The following is a 12,255-nucleotide window of genomic DNA, read 5'->3' as shown; positions in this document are numbered from 1 at the left end:
TGTGGAAAAAGTAAGTATGCCCTTGGCTCTAATAGGTGGTATTGTCCCCCTTTGGCAGAAGCAACCTCAAGTAGGCGTTTCTTATAACTGTCTACCAGTCTCTGACATCGACTGTGAGAAATTTTTGCCCACTCCTCCATGCAGAATTCTTTCACCTGTGCGATGTTCGAGGGGTTTCTTGCATGCACAACTCGTTTCAAATCCCCCACAACATCTCGATGGGATTTAGATCCAGGCTTTGACTTGGCCATTCCAGAACCCTCCATTTCTTTCTTTTCAGCTATTCCTTGGTGGATTTACTGGTATGTTTAGGGTCATTGTCATGTTGCAAGGTCCACCTTCAGTTGAGCTTCAACTTTCCGACAGATGGCCTCACATTATCCTCAAGCACCCTCTGGTACAATGAAGAATTCATAGTGGATTCTATGATGGTGAGCTTCCCAGGCCCTGATGCAGCAAAGCTGCCCCAAACCATAATATTTCCACCACCATGCTTTACAGTTGGTATGAGGTTCTTGTGGTCAAATGCTGTCTTTGGTTTTTGCCAAACATGTCTTCTGGTACTGTGGCCAAATAGCTCTACCTTTGACTCATCTGTACAGAGAACATTGTTCCAGAAGTGCTGGTCTTTGCCTAGGTGTTCATTGGCAAACTTTAGTCTTGCCCTAATGTTCTTTCTGGACAGCAAAGGTTTCCTCCTGGCACACCTCCCATGTAGATCAAATTTGTGCAGCCTCTTTCTAATGGTAGACTCGTGCACTTTGACATCAACAGTGGCAAGAGCTACCTGTAGGTCCCGTGATGACATTCTGGGGTTCTTAGAGATTTCTTTCAGCATCTTGCGGTCTGCTCTTGGGCTGAACTTGGTGGGGCGGCCTGGCCTGAACAAGTTGGCAGTTGTTTGGAATCTTCTCCACTTGTAGATTATCTTCCGGACAGTCGAATGATTGATTTTAAATTGTTTGGAGATCTTTTTAAATCCCTTCCCAGACTCGTAGGCATCTATAACCTTCTTTCTGAAGGCCTCAGAGAGCTCTTTTGATCTAGGCATGGTGACGCCGCACACTTCAACAACAAAGAGCAAACCAAACTAAATGTCTAAGGTTTAAATAAGACAGGTTCCTCCAAGATCCTCTCTAACGATGTTCTAATCATTTGCACCTGAGCTGGTGCACCTGATTCTAATTTTAGGTATTTGAAGTAGTGATAAATGTAGGGGTGTACTTACTTTTTCCACATGCAAAATTTGCATTTATGTTTATTTAAATTATACAATGAACTACAAAATGTAAATGTTTCATTATATTTGTTATATTATATCACCTTTATCTATCAATATTGTTGAAATGAAGATCAAATAGCTGTATGTTGAAAAGGTCAAAACTTTACATGGGGTGTACTTACTTTTTCACATGACTGTCTGTGGTGCTGCGGAGAGCGACTGCGCGCCATTGTTGGAGCGGTTCCCGCACGAGCGGTTTCAGGCCACCCTGAACGGCCATTTCCTTCCACGACCTCGTTGAGAGATAAATGCTGGCACTATACAAAAGGCCATTATTTATTTTCTTTTACTTTCGTTTTCCCCTTGGTTGTATACGGGTCTGATTGGAGACGTATACATTTAGGAATCTTAGTTTTTACCTCACTTTTCATTGTTATTTTCATTTATTTTCATTCATTCTTTATTTGTCGAATCTTACTTTTCTTGTATTGTGGATTTTGCTGTCCCGTCTTTGTGTTTGTTGGTTCGGATTAACCCCTGCGCGTGTTCCCGATTAGGTAAGACTTCAAACCTTCCCGCATGTCACTACTGTTACGGATCCGTCACTTCCACCTTTGTTGTTATTATGTACATGTAGAATATTTTTTAGTTTCAGGTAATATTGTTGTTAAGATTTTTGTGCGAAATGGAGATGACTTCAGTAAAAGGTAAAAATAAATGTTTGTGAAGGAAAAAGGAAAACGTGGCAATTACCGGAAGAGGAGAGGAGAAGAAGAGAGAGGAGGAGACGGCCACGAGTCACATCGAGGCTGTGAGCGGAATGTTTTTGATATTGGTCGCGAATGAGTTGAGGCTTCCCGGGAAAGGGATTGCCCGCGACATCATCACATATAGCGATTGCAATTAAACCTGCGTCTCAGGTTTTATCACCAAGTGTGAGCTATTGTTGTAGGGAAAGCAAGCGCCTCCATTACAGGCCAATCTGCCATTTTGTCCTCGAAGAGACCATCCGCTTGGTGCATCGTGTTTGGTTGTTAGGATTCCCATATCGACATCATAGTGTTGACTGCCGTTGGTTTTTATATCGGCATCTCACCTCGTAACTCCTCGTTCACAGCCGCGCTGATAACTGCCTGTTCTGGTTGTTCTGCATGACTTCCACCTTCAACCAGTGTGGGGATTCATGCACGGACCTTGGAGAATGTTACATTCCACTCACGTTTGGCGTATCGTGTGTTTATTGCTTTGAGAGCATTGGCGAATGATGGTACCATCATATGTATTTGTTCATTTGATGAAAGTGATATTTTTTTGGTACTTTCTTTAAGAGTGTTATTATGGTGTATGTAAGAGTTATTAATACAATGAATTACTTGTTTTGTTCTACAATTGCATTGGTGTGGTTTTCCCATGGTTTATTAGAACACTCAAAATAATAAATCTTTCTGCCGTGTTCTCTCTCGAGACTCTGAGGTGCACCGTAACCGGGTTTTGGGGAGGTAATACGTAACACTACCACCAAGTTGGCTATATGCCTCGGAGTAAAGCTCGTTTCGGCCATTCGTCCTCTTGGGGTCTTAACCCCGGGGACTTGACAATATATGTGTAATGGTTGCCCTTCAAAGTTGAAGATGGCCATTTGTTCACACATGACATGTGATCACCTAGATACATGACTTTATTTATTGCGCATGGACTCCAGCCAACATGTAACCACACTCTAGGATAGCAAGCAGTACAAAATTGATGCTGAGTAATCTCTGAACGACCTAGAGGACCAGACAACTTGTGCTCCATACTGACTGAACCATTACCCTGGAAAGCGATCTGCCAATTGGGAACAACCAAGATCCTAACTGTGAGGTAAACAGGTATTTTGAGGCAAAGAAACTTGACCATAGTTTTTCCCCACCCAGGAATCAAACCATTGTCCTCTCCCTTAAAAGGCGCACGCACTATCCACTATGCCACTGAACTCCATGTAAGAAATAGTCACATAAAACCAAGAGAACAATGATGTAGAGACACAAACTTCAACAATGAAACAATAGCCCTATTACACGCATCACAAAAAGCAGCGCGGTTGAAGGACGCACCTTATCCTGGTTCGTCTTGTTCTCGTAACACAGGTTGCCGACGAGGCGCACCATTTCACATTTGAAACCTTGATCCAGCTGCCTGGAGGCAACAGAATAATCCGCTTTGTCTGTGCAGTATAGCGCTCCGTTTTGCTTTTCTGCTTCACTCGTTGCATGCAGCAATTCTAAAAACGAGGAGAGATTTGGATGAGGTGACAAAATAGGACATTATGCAAATAAAATAAAAACAACATCAGCAATATTCCACCACAAAATTTGCACTCTGTCCATAATACTATTGCAGTTGCAGAAAGACCCAGGGATGTCACACTCAAAACACAAGGGATCCTTAATTTATATATTTTCATATTCATTGTTTAGTTCGGTTACCTCTCCCCTCATATCAGGAATGGGGAAAATGTGTTGTGCGAGTGTGTATAGCAGGTTCTAATTTTCCCCCTTTTGTAACACCTCCCTTTCTGAAATCCCTCTCGCCATCAATTCCTTCCAATCGCTCTCATCAATCGTACTAAAATACGCCATTTGTGTCTGTCTGATCAATTTTTGACAACACATTCTGTCGTTACTTATCCAATCTCAACCAAACTTGACAGCATGTCGAAGGGTTATACAATCAAGTATGTAGCGCATTCATTTGCACCCCCCCCCTCCCCAAGGGGGTTTTCTCCCCCCCCCCCAGCGAGTTTTCCCGCCATTGCAGTCAATGGGGTTGCACGTTGAGGTGTATAGCCATATTAAGTTAGCTTTATCGTGGCGTTTTTCCAAAGACGCTTTTAACAACAAAATTAATGATGATCGCATCTATCTATAATTCCAGTAATCTCTGTTTGTACGTTTGTACGTTTGTTTGTCTGTGACCGCTGTTTCTCGACAACCACGGGTCCGATATACTTTTAACTTGCCAGGTATATTGCTGGGGACCCGAGGATGTGCCTTTTCAAGGTTTCATATTAATCGGACAATTACTTACCGAGCTATGTCCAAAAAACGATTCAACCAATCAGAGAGCAGCGAACTATCGCGTGTGCCGAACGTGGCGGACACACTCTGCCTCGGATGGCACATTTGAGAGCGTATTCATTTATTTCACGTTTGCAAACTATGTTGGCGTTAAACTATGTTTTAAAACTAATAAAAACGAATTTGCGATTCATTCGCTTTCCTGCGCGTTTGTGCACGCGATGGCGATTTCTTTACCAAACTCCGGAAGCCGTTCGCTTTGGACCAAACCATTTCATGTAAATAGAGGGGGGGGATATAATTTTAGATATAGATATAGTACGGGCAATGCCCTAGTATTGTTAATGTTATTACAACCCCAAGGCGTTTTTCCTGCAGTGTTAACGTGTATAAATAGCTTATGGTTATAATGGCGTTTCCATGGGAGCAACAGCTTTTACAGGAAGTAAAAATATTATAAACCACAAACACGTATGCTTAGCTTTTTTAACAGTTGCTAATGCTCTTTATAACACTAAATGAAGAAATTTGGAGGAATCCCAACATCCGTGAAGTAAGGTTTACTTACAGAACTGAGCGAAGATCTACTGTACTCTTTATAACCCACAAATGTTGGGTTAATAACATGGCCTTTTCTGCCGCTACCGTGTCAATTTTCGTAGCGAACTTTTGAAACTCGCTCCTGCTGTTTGATACGAAACTGAAAGGGAGGAAGACCAGGGTGTGCTCATTTACCAAGCAGCTAGCTTCTGCTTGCCAAGCCAGGCATTCCTTAACGGTTTTGAATGCAATGCTTGCTCAAATGCTTAAACCACTTGGCGATCTCTCCACAACAAACTTGGTAAATGAACACACCCAATGTTCTTGAGACCCGACCATAGATCGACTGCAATCTATATACCCTAAAGAGGAATGACCCTCCCTGCCACTCCCGTAATCAGCGGGTGTACTAGTCCCTTCAAATTCCTCAACATCAATCCATTAGTATCCCTTTCCCCATCCCTCTTAACGCTCTCCTCCCTCCACACCTTCCCATAGCACAGCCATGCACACATGACAACAACCACACATTACATTACCTTACATTGCAAAAACACATTCAAAGCACTTGGAAGGCAGTTCCAGCGTTATCTGTGACCTCCACAACGTGCTGGTCCAGGGCTGCCAGCGCCACTGCAAGGCAATTCCAACTCGCGCACCAATGAGAATGTGACACGCGAGGGTCAAAGGGTGTTGCAGTGACCTTTGTTTCCAGAGAAAACGCCTCTCCCTGAACCCCATAAAAGACGGTACATTACACAGAACATTGCTTGCGTCCAAGGAACAGAACAAAGAGAGCTGCCTTGGTCAAAAGGGGCTTGACGGGATGACCTGCACCAGAGTGAATCTCTGCGAGTGAACGGGCAGCACAAGTTCCTTGGGACGCAGCAGCCTTAAGCCCCCGTCACACATCGGCGGATTTGTCGGCGACTACTGGCGACTGAAAAAATCGCCCCCCCTTGCCGACAATCGTAATGAAACCGTAATGGACGGTCTTCTGTAGTCGTGGTTATCCTCCCCAGGTCTGCTGCAGTCGGCAAGAGCCGCAAAGGGGCCAAATATTTTTTTTAATGTTTCAAAACGGCGCGCTCAGTCGTCCTCAAAAAGAATCCGCCATGCTGTCGTGATGGAACCGCCATGCTGTCGTCGGTATCCGTAATAAGACCGTAAAGCGGCCGCAACCCAGTCGCTCATAGTCTTCCACAATCGCCCCAGCATCGCCCCACCAGCTAGCACGGCAGAGATGCGAATGCCATACGGCCTTCCTGCGGCATCTTCCCGACTACGGGCCGACACTGTTGCGGCTGCATATCGAGTACAGAAGAACTGTCACGTCTCCCCTGCGGCTATGGGAGACCGACGACGACAGCAGTAGGACTAGTGGCGGCCGAGTTACAGCCATTGGCGACAGAGCTACGACTGCCTGGCGACTGCATTACGACATACCACGATTTTCTGGCCAGGTATAAATAGGGGTGGACATTTCAGGTCACGGTCTACCAAGGGTCTCTCTACCAACATCTATCATGGATGATGAACATAGGATGAAGCTGGTCCTTCTGAATGACTTGGCAGCACTGGACCAAGATATTGCTGCGAATGACCTACTGCTGGCTCATGCTGAGCTCCATTCCATGGCAAGACAGGATGGTGTGAGAGTCTCCGTGGAGTGAGGTCCTGTGGTGCCGACAAGGATATGGCATTATTGTTTGGACTTGGGTCTTTTGGGAACTTTATTTTTGGGACTTTAGTCCTTTGGAAACTTTATTTATGGGACATAGGACCAGTGGAATTAATTTGTTGGACTTTATTTCCATTCTCTCTCCCTGCAGAAAAGTTTGATTATTACATTACAATGATACATCTTTATGAACTTTCTTATTGTACATCAAACATCTTTATGCTTCATGTCATACATCATTGAAATGAATAAAGTGAAATGTAAAATAGAGAAATAAAGATTAAAAAAAAAAAAATGCAAAATAGAAACACTAACGGTAGCTTTAGCCGTCTGATGAGTGCCTGTAGCGAGGACGAAACAGTGATTTTTGAAATTTATATTTAATACAAACAAATTTATTTGTTCATATTAAATACAAATTTGTTCATAGCACAAGTATCCAATAATGAATCACAATGTTCATAGCACAAGTATCCAATAGCACAGCACAAGTATCCAATAGCACAAATATCCACAAGTAATCACTAATGTGTCAATAATCCTGACTGCCAGAGTCATCGTCGTCAGCTGGTGGCAGGTTCGGTGTAGACATCGTCTCTTGATGTGTGAATCATGTGTGAATGATTGTGTGTGATCACACAATCATCATGTGTGAATCGTCTCCAATCGCCGGCGGTCTTATTGCAGTCTTTCGGACGTCGGAGTAAACCGCCATCCAGGCCCAATGCAGTCGCCGCGATCCGCCATCAGTCGTAATCTAGCCGCCAGACTGTCGCCATGCTGCCGCCGTGCATCCGCAATGCAGTCGTCGATCTTCAACAGTCGCCATCCCACTCGGGGCGAGGTCAGTGCTTCGTCGCAATGTGGCCGCCTGCATTCGCCATACTGCCGCCTGACCATATTTGACTGCCTAAAATCGCGAGTAGTCACAGAAAAATCTTGATCGCCGGCAGTCGCCAAAATATCCGCCTATGTGTGACAGGGGCCTTACATACCGACTTACACGATCCTACCTTGTTATCCCGACATTCTAATTTGTCTACTTGAGACGCACAAAAGAACTATCAACGAGCGATCAATGATCACCGATCACCCACTTGATACATCTGAGTGAGGGCACCGACACATATCACACTTTCCTCGAGCGCGGCATTGCATATGCCGCACCTACCCCGACACGTTGCACCACATCCCACTCCCTTTCCTCCCGTTCCTCCCTTTGGGACCAACGTGAACCCGCGGCTTCACGTCGGGTGAGCAAGAGGCTGACCCCTTGCCTCAAACCAATATATATATATATATATATATATATATATATATATATATATATATATATATATATATATATCTATATATATATATATATATATATATATATATACAGTATATATATATATATATATATATATATATATATATATATGTATATATGTATATATATATATATATATATATATATATATATATATATATATATATATATATATATATATATATATATATATATATATATATATATATATATATATATATATATATATATATATATATATAATGGTTCGGATGGCGTCCGAACAGCTCCTCTTCTTCCCATTCTTCCCGGGGGTCCTGGGTTATCGATTCTAACCCCTCACCTACCTCCTCATTTACCCCCACCGGCATCCGACCGTCTTGGTTATCCATGGCATGAATTTAAATTTGGTTTTATTAATTGTTTCGGCCGCTCGTAATTTGGAGTGCGTTAGGCGCACTTCGGGTCCACTCCCCAACAGCAATTGTTGTGGCCAATATGCAAAATTGGTGTCCAAAATTTGGTCTAAAAAATTTAGTCCCAGGTTCCAAATCCCCACTCCTGACTACCAATTGTTGCGGATCTCAGCATCGGCCTTTCCCCTTACCAAAAGGGGGTTAATCCCCTTGTCTTTGACTAGCCGACGGGATCCGGGGCTATGATGTTCCTTCCGGACGGCGTTAAATAGGGTTGTAGGCCGAATTCCTATTACCTAAGTACCAACGCCGCCTTGGAAGCAAGGAAATAAGCCCCGCCCGAATCATGGTAAAAGGTGGAAACGCCGAGCGGCAGCGAACCGTGACCCCAGCCGTTATCAAGGACTAGATCCCGATCCGAGCGGTTCCTATCGTGCCACGCTTACCTAATGGGGGAAATCACTGATACGGTCGATTTAGGAAAGACAGGAAGAACAGATGGTTTATTACACTATTGCACGTATATACAAGGATCGGATTCAGAGACACAGTGCAGCTTAATTACAGTCTTAACTTATCCCCTGGACAAACGGGCCCGCTCATACTCAGACACTCACATGGGGATTGCAGATGGTCAGGTTGATGGTCCAGGGATGATGGCGTCCGAACAGCTCGTTCTCCAGTCCCCAACGCACGCCGCGAAGAAGATGGAACAGACGGCAGGAGCTCTCCGCGTGTCGTTGGCGCACGGGAATTATATGCGAGGCGAACGGTAAGGCTGGCTGGGCGGTTACACTTGCAGCCACGGCCACGTACGTAATAACCGGACCGGCGCTATATGCGCTCCCAATACAAGTTCATAGGCGCTCCCAATACAAGTTCAATAGCAAGGCGCAATTCTTTCCAGACCTTTACACACTGCTCTCCCGCAGAAGTCCTCCTCAAGTCCTCTTCACAAAGCCAGCCTTCCCCAGCGAGTCCTTTTACGCAAGTCCAAACATGCGAATCCTTTTACAATGCGCCTCTCCCGCAGAAGTCCTGCTCAAGGGCTTTGTGCATGGGCTTTTATAGGCATGCCCTTACCACGCCCTGTCACCCGAGCTCTGATTGGCTGGTGGCCCTTACCGCTGCTGTCTCCACCGCTCCACCCTCGACATCACCACACCCCAACCCCGCGCTCCTCCCTCTCTCAGGCCTACCTCGTGTCATTTGACTACGGAGCATCCTAATGCGAGGTGCAATAGCCAAAATGGGGCGCGGGATGGATTCTGCCCAACGAGGTAGATTTGGAGGGTGGAGGCAAAATGAAAGGGACCTAAGCTTATTATTTCTTTACACAACGCAGATGTCACTAGGGAAATGGCCTACTCTTACACATACTATGACATAACTAATTCTAATGGGCCTACGTGTTGCTTGTGGACTAACTATGGGGGCAAACCTTTAACCTTTAATGATGTTATATGTACACTCTCAACACCGCAACACTGCACCCCTCCTTCGCCAGGCTCGTCCCCGAGCGGAACCCACACAAGTGAGTACGACCGGTTTTGATGCAAGGGTCAGGACTACTTTTTAACTTACGTGTGACACTTAGGTGTGGTTTCCCTCTACATTTAATCTAACACCCTGTGTGTGACAGTTTTACAACACTAAATATGTCCCACCTACTGCGTTGTGTACTAACTAACAGATTCACACCCACGGCTAACCGAATTACGGAAAGAATTCTCAAACTACACATAAAGCCGGTGGGGAGCATGTTATTTACAAGACTAATCTAATTATTTACAATTCTACAACCCATGACCTGTTCTTTTGTGGGAAAGAAGAGAAATTTGGAGAGGAGAAACAACAATACAGAATGCACTGCACCAATACACCATAAGTTCAAATGCACCAAAATGCACAGTTCAAAAATGCACCATAATCATGACACTATAAATGCACAATCATCATAAATGCACATTCCACAATAATCAATGATGTCTTGTGCTGCTGGGCCGCTGGGCTGCTGCGTCTTCCTGCTTTGTCTTCGGTGTGCCATCATAAAAACTTAGTCTTCTTTCCTGACACACTAAAGGAATAAATAAAAAAGGCACCAACCGTGTCCGTTTTTATTTCGGCCAGCAGGGCCAACTTAGGTGTTCCGACTGCATGGCATCGAGGCCACTTAAAAACAGTGGTCCACAGGGCACAAGGTGACGTTTGCAGCGATTGTCTGCCCCAGCAAAGGTGCCAGGCTACAGAACGTGTGGTCCATCGGTGTACTCGTGCAGGCAAAGGTAGCAGAGTGCAGCGCAAAAGTGCAGCCGCACAGCTCAGGGTTCCTGCACACTCCCCTCAACAAAAATAATGGGTCCATGGGTGGGGAGGAAAGACAAAGCAGAGAGTTTAGCGGGGGCAAGGGCGCAAAGGTACACACAATGCAACGCAATGCAACACGAGGGGCGCGGGAGAGCGAGCGGAGAAAGCTCGTCCCTAGCCGTACGTAACCCCTCATGTCAGCCTACACTACCCTTGCCCTCCCCCGTATTTACACTTTACAAATTCCGTCTCTACGTCTGTCGCCCATATCTCCCTCTAAACCAAATTCGTCAGCCAATCCCTCCCAAGAAGGAAGAGATGGAAAACACCCATTGTCAAACTCCGTCATGATGCGTCTCACATTCCAAACATCTGCAAAACCTGGTGTGGAGTTCCATTTTCTTGTTGAGTGGATGCGGATGGTGTGAAGAGATTTCATCCCAACTATACTCTTGACATTAACTCACTTAAACTACCCGGGGTCATGCCCTGCCAATCGGCATCTTTGAACTATGTGGTTATATATATAACCACCTTTCGAGGCCATTTTTCCCCGCAAAGCGGGGGTTGGCCTTTTATGGGAACCGTGGTTGTTGTTGTTTTTCGGTCCCCTTTTTGAAGCAATGTTTTACGGCCGGATGCCCTTCCTGACGCCAACCCTTTTTGCCGCCTTTAACGACAAACAGGGAATTACCAGTGAACTGGTACTCAATTAGCCGACCTCGGAAGGATGACAGGCTGAGTCAACCCCCCTGACGTTAATTCAGCGATCGACCAGGATTCGAACCCAGGATCCTTGGATCCTAAGCCGGCACCCTAGCCGCTAGCCCAACACCAGGGTTCTAAAAACCAATTCCCACTGACCCACCCTGTGGTGCCATACTAATTTGGGTCTCACTCCCCATTTCTTCAATACTGTGCCTTCACACAATTTCGGGGCTGGGTCATGTGGCTCTACCAGCAGGTCTACCTACCTGTGCACCTCCGCCACTGAAGTCGCCACCCGAGCTTACCATGCTCCTTACCACTTCCCTAACTCGGGGAAGGCCCCTCCTGGCTCTCTCACCCCTCTGATGTCCTCTCTGGCATTGTCTACCCGGGTCCTCTCTCGGATCCTCGGGCCCCACCGAACACTACTCTGAACTCTACCTGGCTCCCAGAGCCTATCTGCGGCCTCACCTGGCCGACAGACTACCAGTGGCGGAGTGCCCAAATAACCATACGCACCAACAAAGCCGACACGCCCAGCCATTTCCACAGACTCATGCACCCCTCTAAGCACGTCATTACTACTACCTGCACCACAGATGTCAATATCCAAACAATTTACCTACTCCCTCTACCTAACTTTAAACTACCCTCCCCGGGTATTCGTGAAGGGGTCCATCTTCCCCCATCCACTCCTTCGCACCATGCACTCCACACTACTCATTCCACACCATTTACTCCATACCATTTATTCCAGACCATTTATTCACTTGACCCCATGCAAGTCAATCACTCAACACACTTACACACATCCTCAATACACCATTTATACACTTTCTCTGGCCATCCCCGACCAATGCCTCATTTGATCAAGCCCAAGCACACGGCGGTTCCCATTCAATTCCTCATTTGCTCAAGCCCAAGATGCACCCATCATTACACACACACAGCATCATCTAACTAACTATTTCCCTCTAATACTTGCGCTTTCCCTGTTTTCCCTTACACGAAGCACTTCCCTCGTCATTAAC

The 12,255-nt window shown here is 45.5% G+C and overlaps 1 protein-coding gene across 8 annotated transcripts in view; it reads right to left on the bottom strand.

Annotated features, from left to right (window-relative positions):
- The window catches only part of ATXN10 (ataxin 10), a 216,792-nt gene that overhangs the window by 139,701 nt on the left and 64,836 nt on the right, over positions 1-12,255 (bottom strand). For all 8 annotated transcript variants that reach the window (XR_013623138.1, XR_013623137.1, XR_010984061.2 and 5 more), the window contains exon 9: positions 3,319-3,485. Coding sequence is in view for 3 of the 8 variants with exons in the window: in XM_068113268.2 (XP_067969369.2) it covers positions 3,319-3,485 (167 nt within the window). In the remaining 5 variants the exon portion in view is untranslated. The remainder of the gene's footprint in view (positions 1-3,318; positions 3,486-12,255) is intronic.

This window comes from Myxine glutinosa, chromosome 4, assembly GCF_964187855.1.
Source record: "Myxine glutinosa chromosome 4, kmMyxGlut1.1, whole genome shotgun sequence".
NCBI lineage: Eukaryota > Metazoa > Chordata > Myxini > Myxiniformes > Myxinidae > Myxine > Myxine glutinosa.
Note: the sequence above shows the minus strand (reverse complement) of the source record. Positions and strands in the feature narration are given on the sequence as shown.